At 57.5% G+C, this 23,138-nt stretch overlaps 1 protein-coding gene across 1 annotated transcript; it reads left to right on the top strand.

Moving 5' to 3' along the window:
- The first annotated feature begins 9,903 nt into the window (after positions 1–9,903).
- Positions 9,904–14,533, top strand: LOC142824045 (maestro heat-like repeat-containing protein family member 7). Its single transcript, XM_075915789.1, has 5 exons — positions 9,904–9,966; positions 10,085–10,190; positions 10,462–10,557; positions 10,726–10,830; positions 14,513–14,533. Exons 1-5 carry the CDS (start codon positions 9,905–9,907, stop codon positions 14,531–14,533), a joined length of 390 nt encoding a protein of 129 aa, XP_075771904.1. The 5' UTR covers position 9,904.
- Positions 14,534–23,138: the final 8,605 nt, after the last annotated feature.

Genomic DNA, 23,138 nt, shown 5'->3' with positions numbered 1-23,138 from the left:
GGGGGCTGGATTTGATGACCTTCTGAGGTCTCTTCCAGCTCTATGATTCTATGATTCCCTCCCCTTTCCTTCACCATCATTAATATCCTTTTGCAGTGAGTTCCAGAGGTTGATTATACACTTCAAAATACGTCCGTTTTAACTAGAGCTGGAAGGAAGTTTTCTGAGGGGATGTTTTTCCATTGGAAAATGCTGATTTTAGTGACCTTTTGTTTGGAAGGGGAAAACTCCACCATTTCAGAACATTAAAATGTAGTTTTCCATTCCTGAAATGACTCTTTGTTTGGTCTCTTTAAGGTTTATCTTCCGTAATCCACCGTACTACATTTAAAAAAAGGCAAAATCTAAACAAAACGTGAATTTATTTGCAGAACTGTGTGTGATCAGGAAAAAAAAGTCAAAATCCTGGAATTTCTAGTCCCAATTCAACCCTACTTTTAGCCACCTTGGTGCCAGGGATGTAAAATCTCATTTAATTAGCTAACCAGTTAAACAATATGTTGAACCAGTTAACCGATTAAATGGGACACGTAGGACGTGTTAAAGATGGGCTTGGAGCAGCCCACACACCTACCCCCTTGGCACACTGCTGTGACTGCTGAGCAACCCTACCCGTGGCGTGCCAGAGTGCCCTCTGCCTATGGCTGGTGGAGGGCTGCTCCAGCCCCCTCTGGTTAACCATAACCGGCTTACTGGTTAACCATTCACTTCCGAACTTGGTGTCCCCACTGCTAACATTAGGACAGTGGTCCCCAACACGGTGCCCGCATTTGTATGCGCCCGCCAAGTGCTCAGGGCTGGCCTGGCCCCGGGCACGTGGCGCATGTGCGGTGCCGGAGCTGGCCCCGGGCGCATGGTGCACGGTGAGCGCCGGCCCCGGGGGCGCCGCAGATTGGCTGCCCGCGCTATGGCCACGTGGCGCATGGGGGGAGCGCAGGCTCCGGACGTGCGGCACTTGCAGGGTGCGCCAGCCCTGGGCGCACAGCGCTTGGAGAGCGCCGGCCCCGGGCGCGCGGTGCTTGGGGGGGGGAGAGTGCCAGCGCTAGTGCCGGCCCCGGGCGCGTGGCGCTTGCAGGGTGCGCCGGCCCCGGGCACGCGGTGCTTGGTGGGAGGCCCGGCCCTGGGCATGCGGTACTTGTGGGGGGGGGGGGCGGCCCTGGGAATGTGTCTATGGGGGGGCCCCGCCCCCGGGTGCGCAATGGGGGGCTCCGCTCCAGGGCGCCCTGCGGGCAAACAGCCACACCCCTTGGCGCCCGGCAACCTCAAATGGTTGGGGACCACTGCATTAGGAGAAGCCATTGGCTGCCTCCCCTGCCCCGCCCCATTCCTTCTTTGACATTCCCCTGCTCCCATGGGGGTCACGCTGCCCCCCTTTGAGAGCTGATGCTGAAAAGTGCTGGGAAAGCTCGGGGCGATTATCTGCCTGACCCCGGTGAATAGGAGCTGCCAAAGGCCCTGAAGTGTGACAGACCCTGGAGCTGTGACCGGCCCTTTCACCCAGCAGGATGTGCCGAATGCCCCAGAGGACCAAGGGATGGTGGGCGTGGCACTTCAAGCACACCTTGATTTTCTTCTGTCAGGGCTGGGGCATCGGACCGTCCAGGCTGGGTTCCTGTGATTTCCCGCGCGTGCTGGGCGGATGGTTTCCTGTCCAGTGCAGATTGCTGCTGGTGCGGGACCTCTGCATATAAACGCTGGGTAAGTCCTGGTGGGTTTTTAATGGGCACTGCCATGTGGTTTGGTAACTCAGGGTGCCCCTGTATAAAACTATGGTACGCCCACATCTTGAATACTGTGTACAGATGTGGTCTTCTCACCTCAAAAAAGATATTTTGGCCTTGGAAAGGGTTCAGAAAAGGGCAACTAACATGATTAGGGGTTTGGAACGAGTCCCATATGAGGAGAGGTTAAAGCGATGGGACTTTTCAGTTTAGAAAAGAGGAGACTGAGGGGGGATATGATAGAGGTCTATAAAAACATGAGTGGTGTGGAGAGGGTGAATCAAGAAAAGTGATTTATTAGTTCCCATAATAGAAGAACTAGAGGACACCAAATGAAGTTAATGGGTAGCAGGTTTAAAACTAATAAAAGAAAGTTCTTCTTCACACAGGGTGTAGTCAACCTGTGGAACTCCTTGCCAGAGGAGACTGTGAAGGCTAGAACTATAACAGGATTTAAAGAGAAGCTAGATAATTTCACGGAGGTTAGGTCCATAAAAGGCCATTAGCCAGGAGATAGAAATAGTGTCCCTGGCCTCTGTTTGTGGAAGGCTGGAGAAGGATGGCAGGAGACAAATCGCTTGATCATTGTCTTTGGTCAACCCTCTTTGGGGCACCTGGTGCTGGCCACTGTCAGCAGACAGGCTACCCAGTACTGCCGTTCTTATGTTAGGGTTCTTGGTTGGGGCACAGGGCAGAGCCCATCGGTTCAGAGCTGCTAAGAGCAGAGTTATTTGCACTTACGTCCCAGCCAGACTCCCTCGTATCCCCTAACACAGGGCTGGGGGGATCCTTTTTTGGGTCGGGGGCCACAGAGAAATCCGTCGGGCCTTGTAGGAGTTGGGCGGCAGGAGTGGAGCTTAGTGCCTACGGGGCAAGGGAAACAGAGAGGGCACCATGTCCACAGGGCCGGGGTGCCATTTTCCCTAGGGCCTCCGGGGGGGTGGGGGGGGGGGGAGTGTGTCTATGGTCTAGGAGCCAGGGCCCACCAAAGATGAATCCGACCCAGGCTCTGGTTCATCTCTGCAGCGCTGCCGGCCGGTTCCCCCACCTCTTGGTCCTCAACCCAACTAGACCCGCTTCCCGACGGCTGGTTGCCCCCCGGCCAGCCCCGCTCCCTCCAGCCCCCTCCCAGCCAGCCCTGCTTCCCGGCGGCCGGTTCCCCCCCACCCCCTCTCTTCCAGCCAGTCCCGCCCCCCCCCCCCCCCCCGGCCCCTGCTGTTCGGTATTTTTTTTAAACCATCTGGTAACCCAAGCAGGTGGGGGTGAAAAGTGCATGGAAATGCCCGCACAGGCGCGTCTGGGAATGAGATGCTGCTCTAACATCTCCGCCTCTGTTCACTTCCAGCCCCTGCCTCGTGGCGCTGGCCCCCCCGTGGCCTGGGAGGGCTCCCCAGGCGCACCATGGCCCGGCAGAGCAAGCTGCAGAAGCACGTCCTGAGCCTATACAGGCAGTTCCTGCGCACCGGCCGGGAGAAGCCGGGATTCCTGCCTCGCATCCAGGCCGAGTTCCGGAAGAACGCCAGCATCCCCCGGGCCGACGTGATGCACATCGAGTATCTGCTCCGCCGTGGCCAGAGGCAGCTGGCGCAGCTCCGAGACGCGAACACCAAACAGATGGGCACCTTTGTCCAAGCCAAACCGGAGGAGCAGTGACCCCTGCTGGTTGGCGCAGGCGTCTGTCTTGTACTGGGACGGTTGGGGGTGAATTCACAGATCAGCCTTCCTGGTTCTCACATCCCTGTGCACCCCTCGTGTCCAAACACAGGTGCCTGGCTTGGCATTTGCTGAGCTAAGGTGTCTTTATTGGCAGCCAAGCTTTTAAACAGTTCAGGTGTGGATGGGTGATCTGGAGGAGATGCTCTTGTTTCCAGGACCTGGTACACAATTCATTCTACCCCTGCTGGCTCCTCTCTTCGGGTATGTCTACACTACAGCGCTAGTTCGAACTAAGCTAATTCGAACTAACGCGTCTAGAACTAAAAACTAGTTTTGCTAATTCGAACTAGCAAGTCCACATTGAGTGGACTCTGAACAGGGCTTAAGGATGGCCGGAAGCAGTGCCAGCAGGGCATCAGAGGAGGACTTAGAGCGTGGAGATGCAGTCTCAGGCTAGCCGAGGGCTGCGCTTAAAGGGTCCCGACCCCCACCCCGGACAGACAGTTCTAAGGGGTGCCCCGCTTGAAAACCAGTCCTGGCTTGGAGTGCCCGGAGTACCCACACTGGGCACATGACACCACTCAGCCATCAGCCCGGCTGCACTTGCCGCAGGCTGCCATCTGGGGAGAGGGGGCAATCGGGGGGCTGCAGGAGAGCTTCCACCCCCAGAAGCCTGCAGAGCCAGCCCAGTCCTCCCCATCGGGGGCTTGTACCCCATTCCTCCCTCACCTCCTTCCACTTACCCTTCCCTAGCCCCCCTTCTTATTGATGTACAAAATAAAGATAACGTTTCTTCCAACATTGACTCTGTCTTTATTGAACAAAACTGGGGGAGACTGGGAAAAGGAGGTGGGAGAGGGGAAGATTAAGGCTGGGAGAGGGGAGGGCAACTAACATGATCAGGGGTTGGGAACAGGTCCCAGATGAAGAGAGGCTACAGAGACTGGGACTGTTCAGCTTAGAAAAGAGGAGACGGAGGGGGGACAGGCTAGAGGTCTCTAAAAGCAGGGGTTGGGTGGAGAGGGTGCATTCAGAAAAGTTCTTCATGAGTTCCCATAAAGAAGGACTAGAGGACACCAAAGGAAAGGACTGGGTAGCAGGCTTGAAACTAGTAAGAGAAAGTTGTTCTTCACAAAGCAAATAGTTAACCAGTGGAACTCCTTGCTGCAGGAGGCTGTGAAGGCTACAACTAGAACAGAGTTTAAAGGGAAGGGAGATCAAGTCATGGAGGTTGGGTCCATGGAGTAGTCTTAGCCAGGGGGTAGGAGTGGTGTCCCTGCCCAAAGTTTGTGCAAGGCTGGAGAGGGATGGCACGAGACAAATGGCTTGGTCACTGTCTTTGGTCCATCCCCTCCACGGTCCCTAGGGTTGGCCGCTGTCGGCAGACAGGCTACTGGGCTAGATGGACCTTTGGTCTGACCCAGGACGGCCATTGTAAGCTCAGGGCTCAGGGTCGGGGGTCTCAGTGGACCCCCTTGATTTTCATGCAAACCTGCTCCTGGGTGGCCAGGCTGGCAGCTCTCCTGCCCTAGATGGCCACTTTCCTGTGCCTAGTGCGAAGATCGTGGACGAGGTCCACGATGTCCGCACTAGCCCAGGAATGTACCCGCCTCTTGCGGTCCCGGGCAAGCTTCCGGGAGCCGCCAGCCTGGTCCCGGGAAGAGGGCCTGGGCTGGGGGACATCGGGTGGGTGGCTCTGTGCCGTGCCAGGTGCAGGGTCTGCTGGCTGGGTGCTAGCAGGCTTGCACCTGGCACGGGCACCGTAGCCAGCCCGTGCCCCTTTAAGGGGTCCGGGGCCGGGAGGGGGGCATAGAGTTTCCCTGGTGTTGGCCAGAGTGGCCACCAGGGAAACTTGGGGAGGGCTAGCCTCCCACTCATTCGAATTAAGGGGCTACACAGCCCTTAATTCGAACTAGTAAGTTCGAACTAGGCTTAAGCCTCGTAAAATGAGGTTTTCCTAGTTCGAACTAAGCGCTCCGCTAGTTCGATTCAAATTCGAACTAGCGGAGCGCTAGTGTAGCGGCTATGAATGTTAGTTCGAACTAACGTCCGTTAGTTCGAACTAACATTGTAGTGTAGACATACCCTTCCATCCTTAGCCAAAGAGGAACAAGCCAGTTAGCCCAGGGAAATAAAAGAAAGGGAGAGCGGTGACGGAAAACCCTGTGTCTGTCATTTTTTCAAATGATCTATCTTGCCTAAAAGCCTGTCAGGGATTGGGCTCTGTTGCAGGAGGTGCTGGCGAAACACTCCGTGGATTTGGGTGCTACAATTCCTGAGTGTCGTCCGCCTTCCTGCCCCCTCCCCCCACCGAAGCGCTTTGGAAGGCTCACAAAGGACAGAGACCTGCCTTTTGAAAATCCGACTCCCCACCGGTGTCTCAAGACAGGCGGCTCTCTCTCGCCAAAAACGGAGGCAGCAGCGTGGGATGACAGGCAGCCAGGTCGCAAGGGGAGGTGCTTTTTAGACCAGTTCCCTCCTGGCACTCCGTACTGCTGCCTCTGTATCAGAGGCAGCAGCACAAGCTGGCAGCAGCCCTTGCCTGGGGGCTGGGTCTGAGCTTCTGGACCTGGTGCAAACTGGAACTGAGCGAGGCTGCCTCCTGCCTGGCTCCTAACACACTGTAAATGCAGAGCCACAGAGGGGGTAGGTCCCGGACCCAGCGCGAGCCAGGACTGAGACAGCTGGCCCCTGGGGACTATCGAAAAGTCAAGTAACCGATAAGAAATCATGAGGTTAATTGACTACTCAGTGAATATCTAACGTCCCTAATCCCTTTTCATAGTTCCCCTCTGGACTCTCTCTCCTAAAGCATGGCCCTGAGATCTGGACACAGTGCTCCAGCTGAGGCCTCCTCCGTGCCAAATAGCTAGGAGAGTGACCTCCCATGTCTGCCGTACGTCTCCTACCACGCCCCAGGGCTATGCCCTCTTACTGAAGGGCTTTGTGTCTGAGATCGCTTCTCTCCTAGGCTACGTCTACACAACGAGTTTTTTTGGCAACAAATATGCTAACGAGGGACTCTATGACACGCAATGTCATTTGCATATTTTCTGCCGATCCGTTTTTGTGCTCGGGGTTTGTGCGCAAAACCAAGCCATGTGGATGTTTACTTTTTGTGCAAAAAACCCCCTTTTCCCACAAGATCCCTATGCCTGCAAAAAGGCCGACCGATCTTGTGCAAAAAGGGGCTTTTGCCTAAAAAGAAAACATCCACATGGCTTGTTTTTGCGTGTTCTTGCGAAAAAACTTGTGGCGCGTCTACACTCTACGTGTGTTCTTGCAGAAGTAAATTTGCAGTAAAGCATCAGAGAACAGGGCTCCTTGCACAGGAGTTATTCCTCTCCCGACGATGACTAAGCCCCCTTTGTGCAAGAGCTGTTGTGCAAGAAGGCAGCGTGGACGGGCACCAGGGGCTTCTTGAGCAAGACACTTTTATGGCTAAAATGACCATCAGAGCTTTCTTGCACAAGAGAGCGTTCACACTGCCATGGACGCTCTTGTGCAAAAGCCTATGGCAGGGTGGAGGCACTCTTGCACGAGACCTTTTGCGCAAGAACTCCGGCGTGAAACAGCTCTCGTGCAAGAAGCCTGCAGTGTAGGGCAGGGAGCAGCCTATGAGGGAGGGGGAGGGACCCCTAGTAATGGCTCAAACTTCCCAGGGGGGTGGCCAGAGGCAGGACATTTGCCTGGCAGGGTGAGGGGGGGGCGGTGACCTCACAGGGGCTTTGGGCAGCCCTCAGCATATAAGGCAAAGGGCAGGTGGGGAGGTGGTGACCTCACAGAGGGACCCACATCTCAGGCTGATAAAAGCGGGGGGCGGGCCCAGGGGACTTTGGAGACCCCCGGTTGCTTTAGCTCTGGTGCGTCTCCTCCTCACGGTTCCTTCGCGTTCTGTGAGTTCCACATCCCGACACCTTTGTGACGAAGGTAAGAGCCCCCAGGGGTTGGATCCCGCCCGGGGCCGGCTGGGTTCCAGGCAGGCCCAGCCCTCGGTCAAGGGCCAGAAGGTGATTCCTCACCTGGGCTGCGTCCTTAGCGCCACTGGGGCTTTCTCCTGGTTGGTTTCCCTTTTCCTCCATCCCCCCACATTTCTGCTCTGTTCTTGCCTCCTCTGTGACCTTCCCTTGCTGCCTCCCCCAGCTTGGGACCCAACAGACTAGCTGAAGGACGGGGGGTGGTTTGCAGGAGCCGTGGGGTGGGGGATGCAGCCCCCATTGTGGGGACTGGGGAGGTGGGGCTGGAACAAGTCTATGCCGGTGTCTTTGGGGAGAACGCTCCACCCCCCACACCTTAGATTCTCCCCTGATTGGCCAAGAAGGGGCTGTTGATGGGCAGGAGACTCGTGGAATGAGGAGTAACGGTAGTTTGAACTAGGAAGCCTAGTTCGAACTACCTAGTTCGTGCCCCGCGTAGCCGCGCTGCACGGGGTTCGAACGAGCGGGGTTTTAAAAATGGCGGCTCCCCGCTTATGCAAATGAAGCCCGGGAAATTCAAATCCCGGGCTTCATTTGCAAGTGCGGTATGCCTACATTACCCTCCTAGTTCGAACTAGCGGGGTAGTGTAGACATACCCTCAGGTCCTTGCAGTGCCTGTGCAAGACCGAACCGATAAGCAAGGGGCCATTTGGGGGCTGGGGGCAGTCGCTCTGGGGAGCTGGAACCCCTGGATTTCGTTCATCAGGCTGCGCCCCAAGCTCCCCTTTGCTCCCCTCATTTCCAGCATGGCCAAACGTTTTCGGCTGTGGTTCAAGAAAGCCCTGAAGATGGCCCCAGGGCCGGTGGGGAGCAGCTTCTCCGTCCCCGCGGGCGGGGAAGCTGGATCCCACCAGCTCGGGGCGACTCGCCCACCGGCCAGGCCCCCCCGGACCTGGCTCCAGAGGCAGCTGGGCAGGCGGGACCCAGCCCAGCGGGGGAGCCGGGTAGGGTGGCTCCGGGGCCTCCTCTGTGGAGAGAAACACCTGCCCCGGGAGCCCAGCCCCCATTACCACCAGGGGGCATCGCCCTGCCCGGCCCCCGGGGACCTGCCAGTCTCCGGGAGCCCCCAGCCCGTCGCTCCCCGCACCAGCCCCTGCAGCTGTGGGTCCAGGTCCGTCAGCAGCAGCGCTTGGGCCTCCAGCTGCAGCCGGGCCACCTCCTGCAGCCGCTCAGACCCAGGTGAGGGGCCGTGAACACGCTGGGCCCAGGGGCTCACCCAGTACCCGGGGGGGGGGGGCAGCCCCAGTGTCTGCCCCGCACCCTGAGCAATGGATGGGGGCGGGGGCTGCTTGGCTCTCTTGTTCCTGGTGGGGGCTCTGCTGAGGGCGTTGGCAGATGTGAGGGTGGAAGGGGGATGGGTCCCTGCGAGGGGCGTGTGGGGCCCAACCTGCCCTGGGTCCCTGACATGGGGGCGCGTGACCCCTGCTGGCCGCTGGAGTCACCCTGGTCCCTTCCCTCCCGCACAGAGCCCCCCTGCGCCTCGGCGGAGCTCTGCCAGGAGCGGATGGACTCCCGGGTGGAGGAAGGGGCCATCTACGACATCGAAGAGCAGCTCCACACCCGGGACACGGTAGGAACCTTCTCCACACGGGGGGGACCCGAGATTGTCCGGCCCCTTCCCAGCACGTCCCCCCCCCCCTCCGGGAGGGGCTTGTCCCTGGGGATCCCCCTGGGGCCCCTTCTCCTGCATGACCTGGACCCCCCAAGCTGGGGGCTCTTGTCATGCACCAGCTGGGCCCCCACAAGCCTGAGGCAGCAGTTGGGGGGGGAGTGTGGGTGCTTGGACAACCAGCAGCTCCCACCTCCACTCCTGGGAGACCTGAGCCCTGCAGCTGTCCGTGGGGGGCAGGCAGGCCCCAGGCTCACAGACTCTCTCTGGGGTGCAGAGCCCAGCCGCCCTGCAGCGGTTCCTCTTGGCCATCCTCCTCGCCTGCCTCGCCGCCCTCCAAAGGGGCGAGGACACCCTGGCGCCGCGCTGCTGCAAGGACACCATGATGGCCAGGATCGTTGTAAGCGAGTCGCGGCAGCCGGGAGGAGGGAAGGGGATACGTGGGGTGGACAGGGGTCTGCCTGGGCCATGGCGGCGGGTGGGGGTGCTGGAAACGGGATGGGTGGAGCCAGGAGGGCTGGAGGTGGACATGGGGAGGGTGGGTGGGGATGCTGGAGGAGGGAGGGACACAGAAATGGGGCAGGTGTGGGGTGCCAGACAGGAAGGGGGATTCGGGACAGGGAGGGGTCTCCCCGGGCCATGGGGGGCTGGAAGGGAGCCGAGCGGGCTGCTGGGGATGCGCCTGGGGAGCAGGGATGAGGAGGTTCAGAGGCTGGTAACCAGGGCAGGGAGGGGCAGGAGACGGCCTGGGGACAAGGACTGAGCTGGTCCCGGTTTGGGAGGGGGGTGCTGGGAGGGGCCCTGTGTCGGGCAGGGGGGCTACAGGGCAGCGGGAGGCAGTGGGGTTGGATCCTGCTGGGTGGGGGCGCTGGCCGCGTGAGCGTCTCTTGGGGGCCCAGCCTCACACGCCCCTTTGTCTCCTTGGGTCTCACAGGAGATCATGGAGGACTCGCCCCCCCCGCTGGTCTTGGCCGACTGCCTCAACGCCGCCTGCAGCCTCAGGTACCGACCCCCCCCCCCCCCCGCCGACTCCCCCCAGAGCAGATCCCCTGGCCAGGGAGTGGGAAAGTCTCTGTCTCCTGCTGCTGAATTAACAGTCTCTGCCCCTCTCTCCTGCCAGCACCTTGCAGCCTCCCCTGCGGGCCCAGCTCCTGAGCCCCCTGCTGACGGCGGCCGTGGGACAGACAGTGTCTGGGGACTGGCAGCAGGAGCCCATCCACACGCAGGTACGTCCCTCTGGGCCCTGCTCCCGGGCTGGGCTGGAGCTCCAGAGAGGGGGGGGGGGGGGGCAGAGGGAGGGAAGAAGCTGCAGGTTTGGATCCTTCCCTCCAGGGTTCCCGTTGCTCTCCCGGGGGGCCCGTCCCTTCCATGCCCAGCCTGGGCTCCTCCCTGCTCTGCGAGGCGGCTCAGACCCTGCTCAAGGCTGCACCCCGGAGCCAGCGGGTGGCCTGGATCCCCCAACCCCCCTCTGACCCAGGGCTCCCCCTTGTCTTGCAGCAGTTCATCCGGGCCCTTCCCTACGACCTCCAGGCCCTACTGGCGAGCCTCCTCGCCGAGTCCCCAGACACCGCCCGGCTGCAGCTCATAATGGAGGTGAGCCCCGTGGGGGGGACGGGGCCATTGTCCCTGCTTCCTCGGGGGGGGGGGGCCGAGAGAGGAGCAGTGTCAGTGGCTGGGGGGGGCACAGTCCGAGAGGAGCCCCAGGCTCTGCCCAGAACCGGCACCTCCCTACGGGTCCTGACCTGCCTCTTTCCCCCCTAGCACCTGAGCCCGTGGCTGGAGTCCCGCCTGCCCCAGGAGCGAGCCAGGGCCCTTGGCAGCACCACGGCCCTGCTGGGAGTCGCCACCACCCTCCCGGGGTTTGACGTAAGTGACCTCGGAGCCGGGGGGTCTGGGGCTGCAGGGCGCGGGGCTGGGAGCGTCCCCGGGAGGCAGAGGCAGGGCCGGGAATGGGCCGGGAATGGGCCGCGTTCTCCTTTCCCCGGGGAGGGGCGACCCTGGGCCCTTCAGGGGGGCTCTTGAGGGACTGGGCCTGGGGACTGGGGAGTGGCCGTCAGTGGATCCCCTTGTTCCACCCCCGGAGTGACCCTTCAGTCGGGGCCATTGCTCAGGGTTGTCTCCTCGCAAGGCCGGCCCCACCCCGCCCCGGGAGGTGTCTCTGTCCGTCCCCCGAGCTCAGACCCGCCTCGGCGGCCGTTTGCATGGGACGTGCAGCCCCAGGATGCTGAGGGACCCCCCCTCTTCTCTCCCCTCAGAACTCCGCCGACTGGCCGAGGATGGGTCACCACGTGGCCCAGCTGGGCCTTTTTATTTCGGACCCATCCGAAGACGTCAGCCGGCTGGCCCGGGAGGGGGTGCACAGCCTGTATCAACTCCTCCTGCACCACAGGGGTAAGGAACCCAGCCGGGACCTGGGCCCCAGGGACACCCTGAGGGTGCCGGCGGCGGGGGGAGGGGACCCAGCCCTTTTCCCCCAGACTGGCCCAAGGGGGGATGCGTCCCTCTGTGTTCCCCTTCTGCCCCCTGTGCCCCTCCATTTGCCCAGGGATGCCTGCAGGGACCCGTGGGAGGGGAAGGGCTCAGACCTGCCAGCAGAATGACCCTGTTGTGTCTCTTGCAGGCCTCAACATCCACCAGGCAGAGGACCTGTGGTGCAGACACTACTACAAAGAAAGATGGGTCCTGGCTCACAGCAACAGCGTGCGGGTGGGAGAGGTAAGGACGCGCTGCCAGGGCAGGGCAGGGCTCGGGGGTGGGGCTGGCTGGGGCCCTCGTGGGGGTAGGAGGGTCTTGGGGGCAGGAGGAAGCTGTGACCTGGGGCAGGGGTTGGGGTGCCGGGTGAGGAGAGCGTCTGGGTGCAGGGTCTGGAAGGGAGTTTGGGGGAGGAGGAAGCTGTTTTAGCCCCAGGAGTTGGGGCCGGGCTCTGGGCCGTCAGCTGAAACCTCCTGTGCTCTTGATTCCAGGTCTTTGGGCAGCTCTTCACAGCAGAGCAGGAGAATTGCTTTTTGGACAAGGCTCTGCTCGCTGCCCGCTCCCCCCTGCGGCGCCCCAGCCAGGCCGGGCTGGTCCTGGCCCACGCCCTGCATGGGCAGGCCCATCAGCTCCTGGAATACATGGTGAGCAGCCGGAGCAGATCAGGAGAGTGGGGCAGGGCCAGGGTCTCCTTCCCATCCCCTCAGGGAGTCCCCCGCCCCTTTCCTCAGGCTGCCCCCACCCCACGTCCCTGCTGGCAGAATCCCTCCTGCCCCTGTGAGCGTCCCTGGGGGTGGGGGAGGCTCTGAACACAGAAACTGTCCTAGGAGGCGGGAGGGGGCCGAGGTGTCAGGAGCTCTGGGGGGGGGGGGTCAGGAGCTCACCCTGCGGGCCTGACGGGGGGTGACCAGAGAGCAGGGGGGAGGAGGGTGGAAATGCTGGGGGGCCAGTTCCCCTGAGTCCCCAGGGATGAATGTGACGGATTCTGCTTCCCTTGCAGCAGGAAGACACCCAGTGAGAGCAGCAAGAGCTGAGGAGCCAGCAGCTGCGTCCCCCTCCCCCCAACCCTCCCAATTGTATTGAATTGTATTTACATTCTCATTAAACAATGTTTCAAAAAACATTTGGATCAGGCTTGGTCAATAATTTGTAATGGGGGGGCCATTTTGGCAACTGATCAAGGGCCACATTTCTACCGAGGGCTTTGGGGTCTGGGACGGGGCGGTTGGGTGCAGAAGGGAGCTTAGGGGTGGAGCCTGGGTGCAGGGGGGGGGTATGATCTGGGGCGGTGGATAGGGGTGCAGGGTCCAGGAGGGGGTATGGGCGCAGGAGAGGACTCTGGCCTGGGGGAGGGGCTCTAGAGGGGTGCAGGGTCAGGGAGGGAGCTGTGACCTGGGTGAAGGGGGAGCAGAAGGTTTGGGGGAGGGGGTGCGGGTGCCAGAGAGGAGTCTGGCCTGGGGGAGGGGTGTCGGGGGGGGTGCAGGGTCAGGGAGGGAGCTGTGACCTGGGTGAAGGGGGAGCAGAGGGTTTGGGGGAGGGGGTGCGGGTGCCAGAGAGGAGTCTGGCCTGGGGGAGGGGTGTCGGGGGGTGCAGGGTCAGGGAGGGAGCTGTGATCTGAGGGAATGGGGGACGCAGGTTCAGGTGGTCGCCTGGGACAGGCAGTCGGGGAGGGGACGTGGGCGCCAGGGGCAGGCTCTGGCTGCGGAGGTGCCTACCTAGGCAGCTGCATATGGGGGAGCCTGACTGTCACCTGAGGGGACGGGGGAGCTCAATTTTCAACTGTGGGGAATGGAGGAAATACTGTGGAGTGGAGGGAGCGAGATGGGGGGGGCTGAATTGTTCCCGGAGGGGAGATCTCCCTGGCTTGGGGGGGGGGGCGTTTCCAGCAAAGCCCTCACATAAGAGGGGGACAGACGGGGGGAGGGAGAGGACGGGGATGGGCAGGGCAGGTGGAAATGGGGAGGGGCAGGAGAAGGGAAGGGGGAGGAGATGGAGGAGAGCAGGGGATAGGAGTGGGGGCGGGGATGAGGAGCAGGACAGAGGCAGGGCAGTAGTGGTGATGGCTGAGCGATGAGAACAGCTCGCAGGGAGCTTAAAGCCAGCAGATGCTTTTCGGCAGAGTTGCCATTTGCCCTGGCGGCTTTGCAAGAATAGCTGTGCCAGCGGGGGGGGGCGGGGGGGGGCTTTTGCCACACACCCAAGCCAAGCCAGCTGTGGCGGCAAAGCCTTGTGATGTAACCTAAGCCCTTGGCAAGGTCGGGATCAACCTGCTCTGACAATTTCTCGGACCGGCGGGATGAGAAACAAGGATCGTGCAGGGAGATGGGGATGACTAGGAAGCGAATCCAGGTGTGGGGGGAATATCCTGGGTTGGAGGGTCAGTCGATACCCCCGCCTGCCACTGTCTGCCGGGGCTCTGCCCGCAAGATGGAACCAACAGCTGAGTTTGCTTTTCTGCCCCGTCGTGGGCACAAAAGGCCCAGAGCAGCCTCCTGCTATCTTGGAGGAAAGGGGCCAAAGTTCAGGAAGCAGGTGCCAGGCTGGGCTGGAATCCGCGAGCTCCGCTTTTGCTTTGCCCTTCCTGGAAGCTGGGCTGCAGGTGAGTGGCGGTTTCATCTCCGCTCTTGGGGTGTTTCTTGTGGGTTCCGAGTGTGGATCTGAGAGGGGCTGCGCAGGGGCAGTGTCATGAACGAGCTGTAAGCGTTACAGCCCCTTCTGCGCAGGCTGGCTCCAGCCTCCCGTCTGTCTCCAAGCCCTGGGGGAGAGGCGGGAGGCCAGCAGCATGGCCTAGTGGAGGGGGCAGGGGGTTGGGTGTAAGAACTCCCGGGTTCTAATCTAATGCCACCTAGTGACTAAGGCACAGAGTTGTGTGTTAGACCCTTGCTCCTCAATTCTGCGCTCACTCTCGCACTGGTGACCTTGGAGAGGCCTTTCAGGTCTCCCTTTCCCTGTCCATCAAAGGCAGGCAAGTGCGATGTAATGCCCTGGAGCAAGTGCTTTGGGACGTGTCGCACAAGTGTGCCTGGCTCACAAGCGTGTCAGCACAGCTGTGTAAAAGCGTGACGAAGGCTTTCAGATCAATGCCGAAGGCGTGTGAGGCTGTGGCTGGCCAAGTGACAGGGAAATGAAAGGTCAGAGTTTGGACAGTTAGATTTTATGGTAATACACTGAGACGAAGCACTTTGGGCGTATATACGATAATGTCTTTCCAAGTGCGTTAGTTCAAGCCGTGTCCTAGGAGCCAAGAGGTGAGACAAACATGCTTGGTCCTGTCTCGGTGCAGGGGTGGACTAGATCAGTGCTTCTCGACCAGTGGTACGAGTCCCCTTAAAGGTACTCAAGAGATGTCTGGGGGACACGTCAACACAACTGAAATTTGGAGAAAACTGAATTTTAGTTTTCAGTTTGACAGCGCTTTATTCTTTTTGTACCTTTTACACCCAAAAATGCCATCGCCCGCCCGGCTACGATGCAGTTGTTTAAACAAATGTGTTGCAACGGTAGAAAAAAATTGTGTGTGTCTGAAAACTGTAGGTACTGGGGGTACTTACAAATTTTTTTTTAAAGGGGGTACATTATAAAAAAAGTTTGCGAAACACTGGACCTATCATGGTCCCTTCCACTCAGACTTTTCTATGATTCTGTGACAGGGCTGGGCGATAATTTTCAGAAGGGGGCCACTTAATGGATTTTGGTATGGGGTCATAGGCCGGCTCCACCCACAGAAGGGGCAGAGCCTGAGGCAGAAGGGGCGGTGTTGTGGACTAGCCCACCCTCAGAGTTCTCCGTGGCTGAGGCTTTCAATTAAAAGCATAGAAAAGAGCTCACAGCTTTGCCACTACTGGCAGCTGTCCAGCGTGGCTACAGCTTTTTAAAGGGCTCGTGGCTCCTGCCCCTGCCGTAACCCTGAGCCGTGAATCATTTAAAATTGGATCCTGCTGCCTGAGTCCCCACTTAGAATTCGGCGGCATGGGCAGCAGGATCTAAACAGAAAGCGGCCAGATCACAGTGTTTGGTAGGTTGCATCTTACCCAGCCCTGTTCTCTGAGCTGGTTTCGAAACCTCCGTGTCCTCCTTATGGTCTGACAGCTGCAGATTTACTGCCTGTCTCTCCTCTCGTGGCCCAGCCTAGCCGCAGCTAATGGACTAACTCAGGTTAGCATCACCTGCCCTGTCTTGGTGACTCTTCACAGCTGAACGGCCTGTAAGGCATCGTGCTGGTCTTCTGATCTCTTGGTGACTCCTCTGCCTTCTGTTTATTTCTTTCTCCCTAGCTGGCCGATCGAGTCAAACCCTGTCAGTGCGTGAAGGCCCCAGGCATTACAAGTGCGATGGTCTCCCATGCCCAAGGTAATCGGCTGGCTAGTAATGGATGGACTGCTTGGTTATCAGGTTAGGCTGCACAAGCCAGGTCTATGGGACCCTATGGCCAGCTGGCACCTGGTTCACAGGGAGGCAGCTGTACTAATCTGAAAATGGCTGGAGGACACCACCATCATTAGGCTCCAGAGTTACAGCACTCACTCCTCGTTCGAGGCAGGCAGCACAGCTTAGCAGCTCATTGGGATGTCTCCTTTTTAGTTGTGAGATCTGGGCCCTTTAGAATAGCTGTAGCTATTTAGCAAAGGTGCACAGCTATAGGCATGGGGGTTTCCAGCTTTATTCACCTAGGTGGCTGATTCCAGGAAGCAAGGGTATGTGTGTGGGGGAGAGGGGGAGTCCTGTACAGAGGGTTCCCTGGCCCCTCTGCTTCCATGGCTGTGCAACTGCCACCAGGTGGATTAGAACCTGGGACTTTTGGAGCTTAGGGCAGGAGCTGTTACAGCTTGAGTTATAAGTCAGTTGCCTCTCAGCATAGGCTGAAGAGCTCCCTTGTAATAATTGCTTGCTGGACGTGGTCTCAGTGCCACTCCATAGGATAGTGACCCACATCAGGTGGGTGGGTTACAGCTGCAGGCCTGCTCCCAGCATGCGGATCTGCTCTCTGGGCGGCATGTATAACTCTGTGGCTGCAGCCCTGCTCCCAGGACTGGATCTGCTCTCTGCCCATAGGCGTGCGCAGCACATTTCATTAGGGTGTGCACCCAAAGAATGTTTTTAAATGTACTCTTTGACCCCCATTAGCCACACCCCCTGACTCCCATTAGCCACGCCTCTGGAGGTAACACTTTCAGGGCAATATGGACACATGACCAGAAATAAAAGGTGTCATGTGACCTCCCCCCCCCCCCAAGGACTTTTCCCACCATCCTCTTACCAATAGGGATTAGTTTGGCCCTCACCAACCCCCCCCCCACCCCGTGCAACGATCCTGCAATTGCATTAACCCAACGTGTGAGACATTAACTCGGGGGGTGGGGAGGCTGGGGGAAGTGTTCCCTCTAAGAGTTTCCTCCCATGAGCACAATACATTTTGTGTTGTGCACCAGTACTGAGTTTGTGGCTTGTTTGGATGTGCCATGGTGGCACCCAAGTTATTCATAAATATCTTATGAACCACTTACCTGTCCCCTCTGCTGCCCTGTCTCCTTCCCTTCCTCCATCAGCTCCCCTGGTGCCTGCTGCCCCCCAATCCCTCACCCACCTCTGCTGTCCTGACTCCTGCCCTTCTCACTGCCCTCGGCCTTCCCGAGACCTGCCCCCTCCAGCAGCCTTTCTCTCCCCCTGTGCCCACTCCTCCAGTAGCCCCACTCTGACCATGTGAGCTACCCCTCCTCCTCCCCTTTCCTAACACCCCCCTCTACACACCTGTCCTGCCTCTCTCCTCTGCTGCTGGTCCCTCCCCTGCAGGTGTCTGCCCTTCTGCTTCATCCCCCGGACTCCCTGGCACCTGCACCTTCCCTTACCCTTGCACCCTCTTGGTGCCTCCCCCTTCCCTCACTGCCCCTACCCACTTTGCCCACTCCCTCACCACCCTCTGCCCCCGTTCCCCTCATGCCCCTGTGCCTTTACACGTGCCTTGCTCCATCTCCGCCTTCCTCATGCCCACCCCTTCTTTCAAGCCTTCTCCCAGCACCTCCTCTTCTCCCCTCTAGCCCCCAAAGCCCTTCCCCTCTCCTCTCCTAGCATCATCCTGCCCCCCCGCTCACTGACACCTCCCCTCCTGCCCTTTTCCTCATTGTCTCCACTTGGCCCCCTGGCATTTGTCTCTCACCTACACCCTGACCCTTGGTGCCTTCCCCTTTCATCTCCTGACCTGCCCCCCTCCCCTCAGCACACGCCCTTTCCTCTCTGACCCTTACCCCCTATTTTTCCCTCCTCTTCCAGCAGCCGCCAGCTGGTCTGTAACAGAGTTCTAGGGTCGCCCTGACTGTGTCACCCTTCTGGTGCTCCCCCTACTCTGTCTGTCTTAGGTTTCTCAGCCCCCTTTTGGGCCACAAACCCCCACCCCGCAGACTCAGGTTCCCAAAGTTCCGGCAGTCCCCATCACTTGGTGCCTGCGCCGGGTCTGACTCGTAGGGTTGCGAGGTAGACCCTCCCCCCAAAAAACGGACACACTTGATCCTGGGCAGGGGGGAGGGAGGAAGAGGGACTGGCTGGGGGGGGGGGCAGGAACTGGCTGGAAGGAAGAGGGGATGGGAAGCAGCTCTGGGGGGGAAGGGCCAGATCCTGACCCTGGCCCCCCCTTCTCCCTCCCCGAGGCCAGTCATGCTGCCCCTGACCCCCCCTTCCTCCCTGAGGCCAGTCGCACTGCCCCCGATCCTGACCCCGGCCTCCCCTTCTCCCTCCCCGAGGCCAGTCATGCTGCCCCTGACCCCCCCTTCCTCCCTGAGGCCAGTCGCACTGCCCCCGATCCTAACCCCGGCCTCCCCTTCTCCCTCCCCGAGGCCAGCCCTGCTCCCCAGCTCAGTGCGGGCCCCTGCTCTCTCCTTAGCTCAGTCCCACTCTGCCGACCCTGGCTCCCTCCTGGCTCCCTGCTCTGCCAGTCAGGCTGAACTGGGACTTTAGCCTCTCCCCGTTGTTCCTGGGGACTGTCAGTCTCAGGATCTTGATCTCTCATTTCCCCTGCCTTTCACTGAGTTTCAGTAAGGAGCTAGCGGCAATAATGCCTCTACTTTTTCCCCCACTCCTGTGCGGAATACATTTTGTTATGTGCACCAAGGCATGCACGGATGTGCACTGTTACGTCACGTGGAGTTTCACAGCATGGGAAGAAATCAGTGGAAATACAGAGAGCTTGAGTAGTTGCAAGTGTCCATTTTATTGCATAGCACGGAGCTAGCTAGAAAAAACCCAAACCAGCTGGGCTGACCCTCAGTGATCTAACGCAGTTACTATAACAACAAGATCTATGTCTACACCCAGTACACCACATGCACCACCACTAGAAACACATGCTACCGGCTAGCAAACTGGGCAGCATTTGAATATCTCCTGGCTGGCCGCCCAAGAGCTCAGCTTGCAGGGAACACTGGCTAACCGTCCCCTTCCACCTGGAGAAGGGAGAGACAGGAAAGCAGCAACAGAGCATCTGCCTGGGGGAAGCCCGAATCCCATGCAGGAGTGGAGCCCTGTTCCTTGTTCCAGGCCCTTGCTAGAGTCCCCTCCCGTAGCTGCAGCTATGGCCGGCAGTTTTAAAAGCGGACTTACGCTGGCCCTGCAACCCGAGCGACTCTGTCAGTGGGTGCTTATCACTCCATCACCTCGAGCTGTTTAAGCAGCTTGTTTAACCAAGGAGGGAGGGAAAGGGAAACCTTTGGCCATTTGAGGGTTGCGTGCCAATGGAGGGAAAGGGGATGGATAAAAAGGGGCTGAGCACACGGTGCTGCCTCTTTTTAAACCCAGGCCCAAAGATGTCGTGGAATTCTGGGCCACTGGCCTGAAGGAGATGGTCAAACTGCCTGGCAGCTGGACTTTTGGAGTCTTGTTATTCCTGGGCTCCTGGTAGCGATGGCTCCCATTCCAGGGGATTCCTGCCAGGTAGTTTACCTCAGACAGCAGCTTTTATTCCCCCGTGTCACTTCTCCCAGTATCTGAGACTTTGGTCATGGGGATCAAGCATTTAACATGATTCCAAGAGGAACCGGATGGTTCATCTAGCGAGCCAGGCTCACCGATATTTGAGTAGTTAATAAAAATCCCTAGTTGCTGTGTGTAGGTCTAAAAAGGGAAGGTTAGTATCATTAGTCTTATTTTACAGACAGGGAATAACCTCTCCAACCTGTGGGAGAGGCAGGAATAGAACGCAGGTTTCCTGATACCACAGTCAGGGCTTTGTTACCAGGCTACATCCTGTACTAGAAAGGATGGGCCTGAAGCATGGGCCTGGTGTAAGGCCTGAGGCCTGAACCAAAGTAAGCAAGAGTTAGCTGAAGAGAAACAGGCAGGTCGTGTCAAAAGCAGACGGTTGCCTGAAAGTCTTGGGACTTAACCCTAACTGTCTTGCCTGGAAAGGTTGAAACCATAGACAAAAGGTCCTAGAAAGTCTCCAGGAATGCTAGAGAAGCAGGAAGCGAGTTGACAGGAGGCCAGGAAAGAAAATGGAAACAGAATTTGGGGTTTTGAATTGGAAGCAGTGATGTGCCTGTTGTGTGATCATGCCTGGAAGATGTGAATTAAGCCAGGAACCTGGGCAAGCAGAATCCAGCGACTTTCTTGGCTAGGGAAAGACTAAATCTTGGAACAAGAGAGATATGAGTAGAACAGGGAATTTTTAGTCAGACGCTACTAGGTTATTTTTTTTAGTTTGTTGGACTTCTTTTTGCTAAGCACATGCAACTATCCCCCTTTACCCTGGAACTCTTCAAACTGAATCCCAGGGAAGCGATTTTCTGTGTTTTAATCTTTCTTTTTTCAGTTTCTTTGTAACACCTAGCAACCAAGTAGATACGCTGGAGGGCAGTAGATATGCTGGAGGGCAGGGATAGGGTCCAGAGTGACCTAGACAGATTAGAGGATTGGGCCAAAAGAAATCTGATGAGGTTCAACAAGGACAAGTGCAGAGTCCTGCACTTGGGATGGAAGAATCCCGAGCATAGTTACAGGCTGGGGACCGACTGGCTAAGTAGCAGTTCAGCAGAAAAGGACCTGGGGGTTACAGTGGATGAGAAGCTGGATATGAGTCAACAGTGTGCCCTTGTAGCCAAGAAACCTAATGGCATATTAGGGTGCATTAGGAGGAGCATTGCCAGCAGATCCAGAGAAGTGATTATTCCCCTTCATTCGGCTCTGGTGAGGCCACATCTGGCGTCTTGTGTCCAGTTCTGGGGCCCCCACTATAGAAAGGATGTGGACGCATTGGAGAGGGTCCAGCGGAGGGCGACCAAAATTATTAGGGGGCTGGAGCGCATGACCTATGAGGAGAGACTGAGGGATTTGGGTTTGTTTAGTCTGCAGAAGAGAAGAGCGAGGGGGGATTTGATAGCAGCCTTCAACTTCCTGAAGGGAGGTTCCAAAGAGGATGGAGAGAGGCTGTTCACAGTAGTGACGGATGGCAGAACAAGGAGAAATGGTCTCAAGTTACAATGGGGAAGGTCTAGGTTGGATATTAGGAAAAACTATTTCACTAGGAGGGTAGGGAAACACTGAGATGGGTTCCCTAGGGAGGTGGTGGAATCTGCATCCCTAGAGGTTTTTAAGTCTTGGCTTGACAAAGCCCTGGATGGGTTGATTTAGTTGGGATAGGTCCTGCCTTGGGCAGGGGCTGGACTTGATGACTCCTGAGGTCTCTTCCAGCTCTATGGTTCTATGATTCTAAGTAATGTTTCACCAAGTGTATTTGTTTTGTTAATAGACGTCACATTTTTAAAACCATGATCTGATTCCTGCATCCTAGAGGGCGGAAGGTTCTGTATGCACGTGCCTAAGACAGCAAGCCATACTTCTAGGAGAAATTACAGGTTTTCAAGCTCTCTCTGGAGGGAGTGTCAAGGACAAGGAAGGTACCCCACGGGAGGGAATTCTGAAATGCGCCTGTCTGGTTCTCAAAGGGGTTTGTGCATTTGGATGATGGCAGCAACACCAACACAAGCCTCCAGTGGCAGGGTATTTTAAAGTCTCTTGTGGGCCCCCACCTTCTGCACTTGGAGTGCCAGAGTGGGAAACAGCCTTGACATGACCCCTCTCCAATTTATCAACATCCATCTGGAATTCTGGTCACCAGAGCTGGGCACAGAACTCCAGCAGCAGAAGTTCAAGTGCCGAATAAAGAGGCTAAGTCGGTTCCCCACTCTGGCACTTGGAGTGCAGAAGGTGTGGGCCCAAAAGAGACCTTAAAATACCGTGTCTCTATGGGCTTCTGCTTCAAAACTCCCCAAGGTCACAGATTCCCTGAGCTTAGGAGGGTTGCTGCCTCTACCCAAGTGGAAAAAAACTTTTTCTTCTTGAACGCAGGAAGAAGTCACTTGGGAACGTATTCCAGAAGGGTACCCCAAACTCTTTTACACAAGAGCCAAAAGAAATCTGATGAGGTTCAACAAGGACAAGTGCGGAGTCCTGCACTTGGGACAGAAGAATCCCAAGCATTGTTACAGGCCTGGGACCAACCAGCTAAGTAGTAGTTCTGCAGAAAAGGACCTGGGGGTTACAGTGGATGAGAAGCTGGATATGAGTCAACAGTGTGCCCTTGTAGCCAAGAAGGCTAATGGCATATTAGGGGGCATTAGGAGGAGCACTGCCAGCAGATCCAGAGATGTGATTATTCCCCTTTATTTAGCACTTGGAAAGAAAAAAAGAAAAATGAAAACAAACTGTAATTTCTGATAGCTGTCCTCTTAGTCTTAGGCAGGTATACACAGACCTCCTATTACTTTCCAGGATACAAAATCAGATCATAGCCTTAAAATAGGTGATTATATTAAGAAAACAAAAAGGTATTCATTTGTAAAGCTGACTTGGCTGCTAGGAGTTATAGCGCAACTGAGAAAAGAACAGATTAAAACACAGACAATTGCATCCCTGGGATTCAGTTTAAAGTTATAGTGGGGAGAGGAGGGGATATGGATTTAGCACAGAGGAGTTTAACCAAACAACAAAACAAAAAAATAACCTGATCGCATCTAAATAAACATTCTCTATCTACTCAAGGATCCACACTTCCAAGGTCCAGTCCAATTCTAGGCCCAGGTATTCTTTTTTTTAGGCATGATGTCCCTGCCCAGTTCAATTCATCCCCCCCCCCCATCCCCTTCCGCAGCTCCAGGATTAAACTCACAAAGAAAAACAGCAGACAGATTCCCTTTTAATGCAGATCTGAACTCCCTGCCAACACTTTCTAGCTAGCTAGGTTTAACCCTTTAGTCACTGAATACTGGGATGTTCAGAAAAGAACAGTGGGCCTCCCATCCATCACAGAAGCGAGACAGCCTCTTTACTCCTGCTCAAGCGTTTCCTGTTTATACATCCCAGAATTACAATAGCTTTTTAAGCCCCAACGCCACAATGGGAGCTCATGTTCTGCTGATTACCCACCATGACCTCTACATCTCTTTTCCCCGCCCTGCAAGTCTGGCCCACAGAACCATGGGAAGTGGCATAGGCTAGCCTGGGCCAGGGCAAAGGAACACGTGGGCCTTTCTCTTCTCCATCTCTCCCTCTGCATTGCACAGCAGGGCGCAGGAGTGCCAGGGGGCTCTGTGGACGCTGTTTGGCTTAATGCCAGCGAAAGCAGGGTCTACAGGAGTACTTACGGGCTCCTAGTGTTAAGAGCTGTGATGTGGTTGCCTCAGCAGCGTGGCTCAGTGCTTCTGTTCTTGGAGCTCTGG

This window comes from Pelodiscus sinensis, unplaced genomic scaffold, assembly GCF_049634645.1.
Source record: "Pelodiscus sinensis isolate JC-2024 unplaced genomic scaffold, ASM4963464v1 ctg37, whole genome shotgun sequence".
Taxonomy (NCBI): domain Eukaryota; kingdom Metazoa; phylum Chordata; order Testudines; family Trionychidae; genus Pelodiscus; species Pelodiscus sinensis.
The sequence above is the reverse complement of the archived record's forward strand: the minus strand, read 5'-3'. Positions and strand labels throughout refer to the sequence as shown.

Bases quoted from the DNA above. Each gene is read 5' to 3' on its own strand.
- LOC142824045 (XM_075915789.1), top strand. From the start codon at position 9,905: ATGGAGGACTCGCCCCCCCCGCTGGTCTTGGCCGACTGCCTCAACGCC. The intron at 9,967-10,084 runs GTACCGACCCCC...CTCTCCTGCCAG, and splicing joins AACGCCGCCTGCAGCCTCAG to CACCTTGCAGCCTCCCCTGC. The intron at 10,831-14,512 runs GTAAGTGACCTC...GAAGGCTTTCAG, and splicing joins CCACCCTCCCGGGGTTTGAC to ATCAATGCCGAAGGCGTGTG.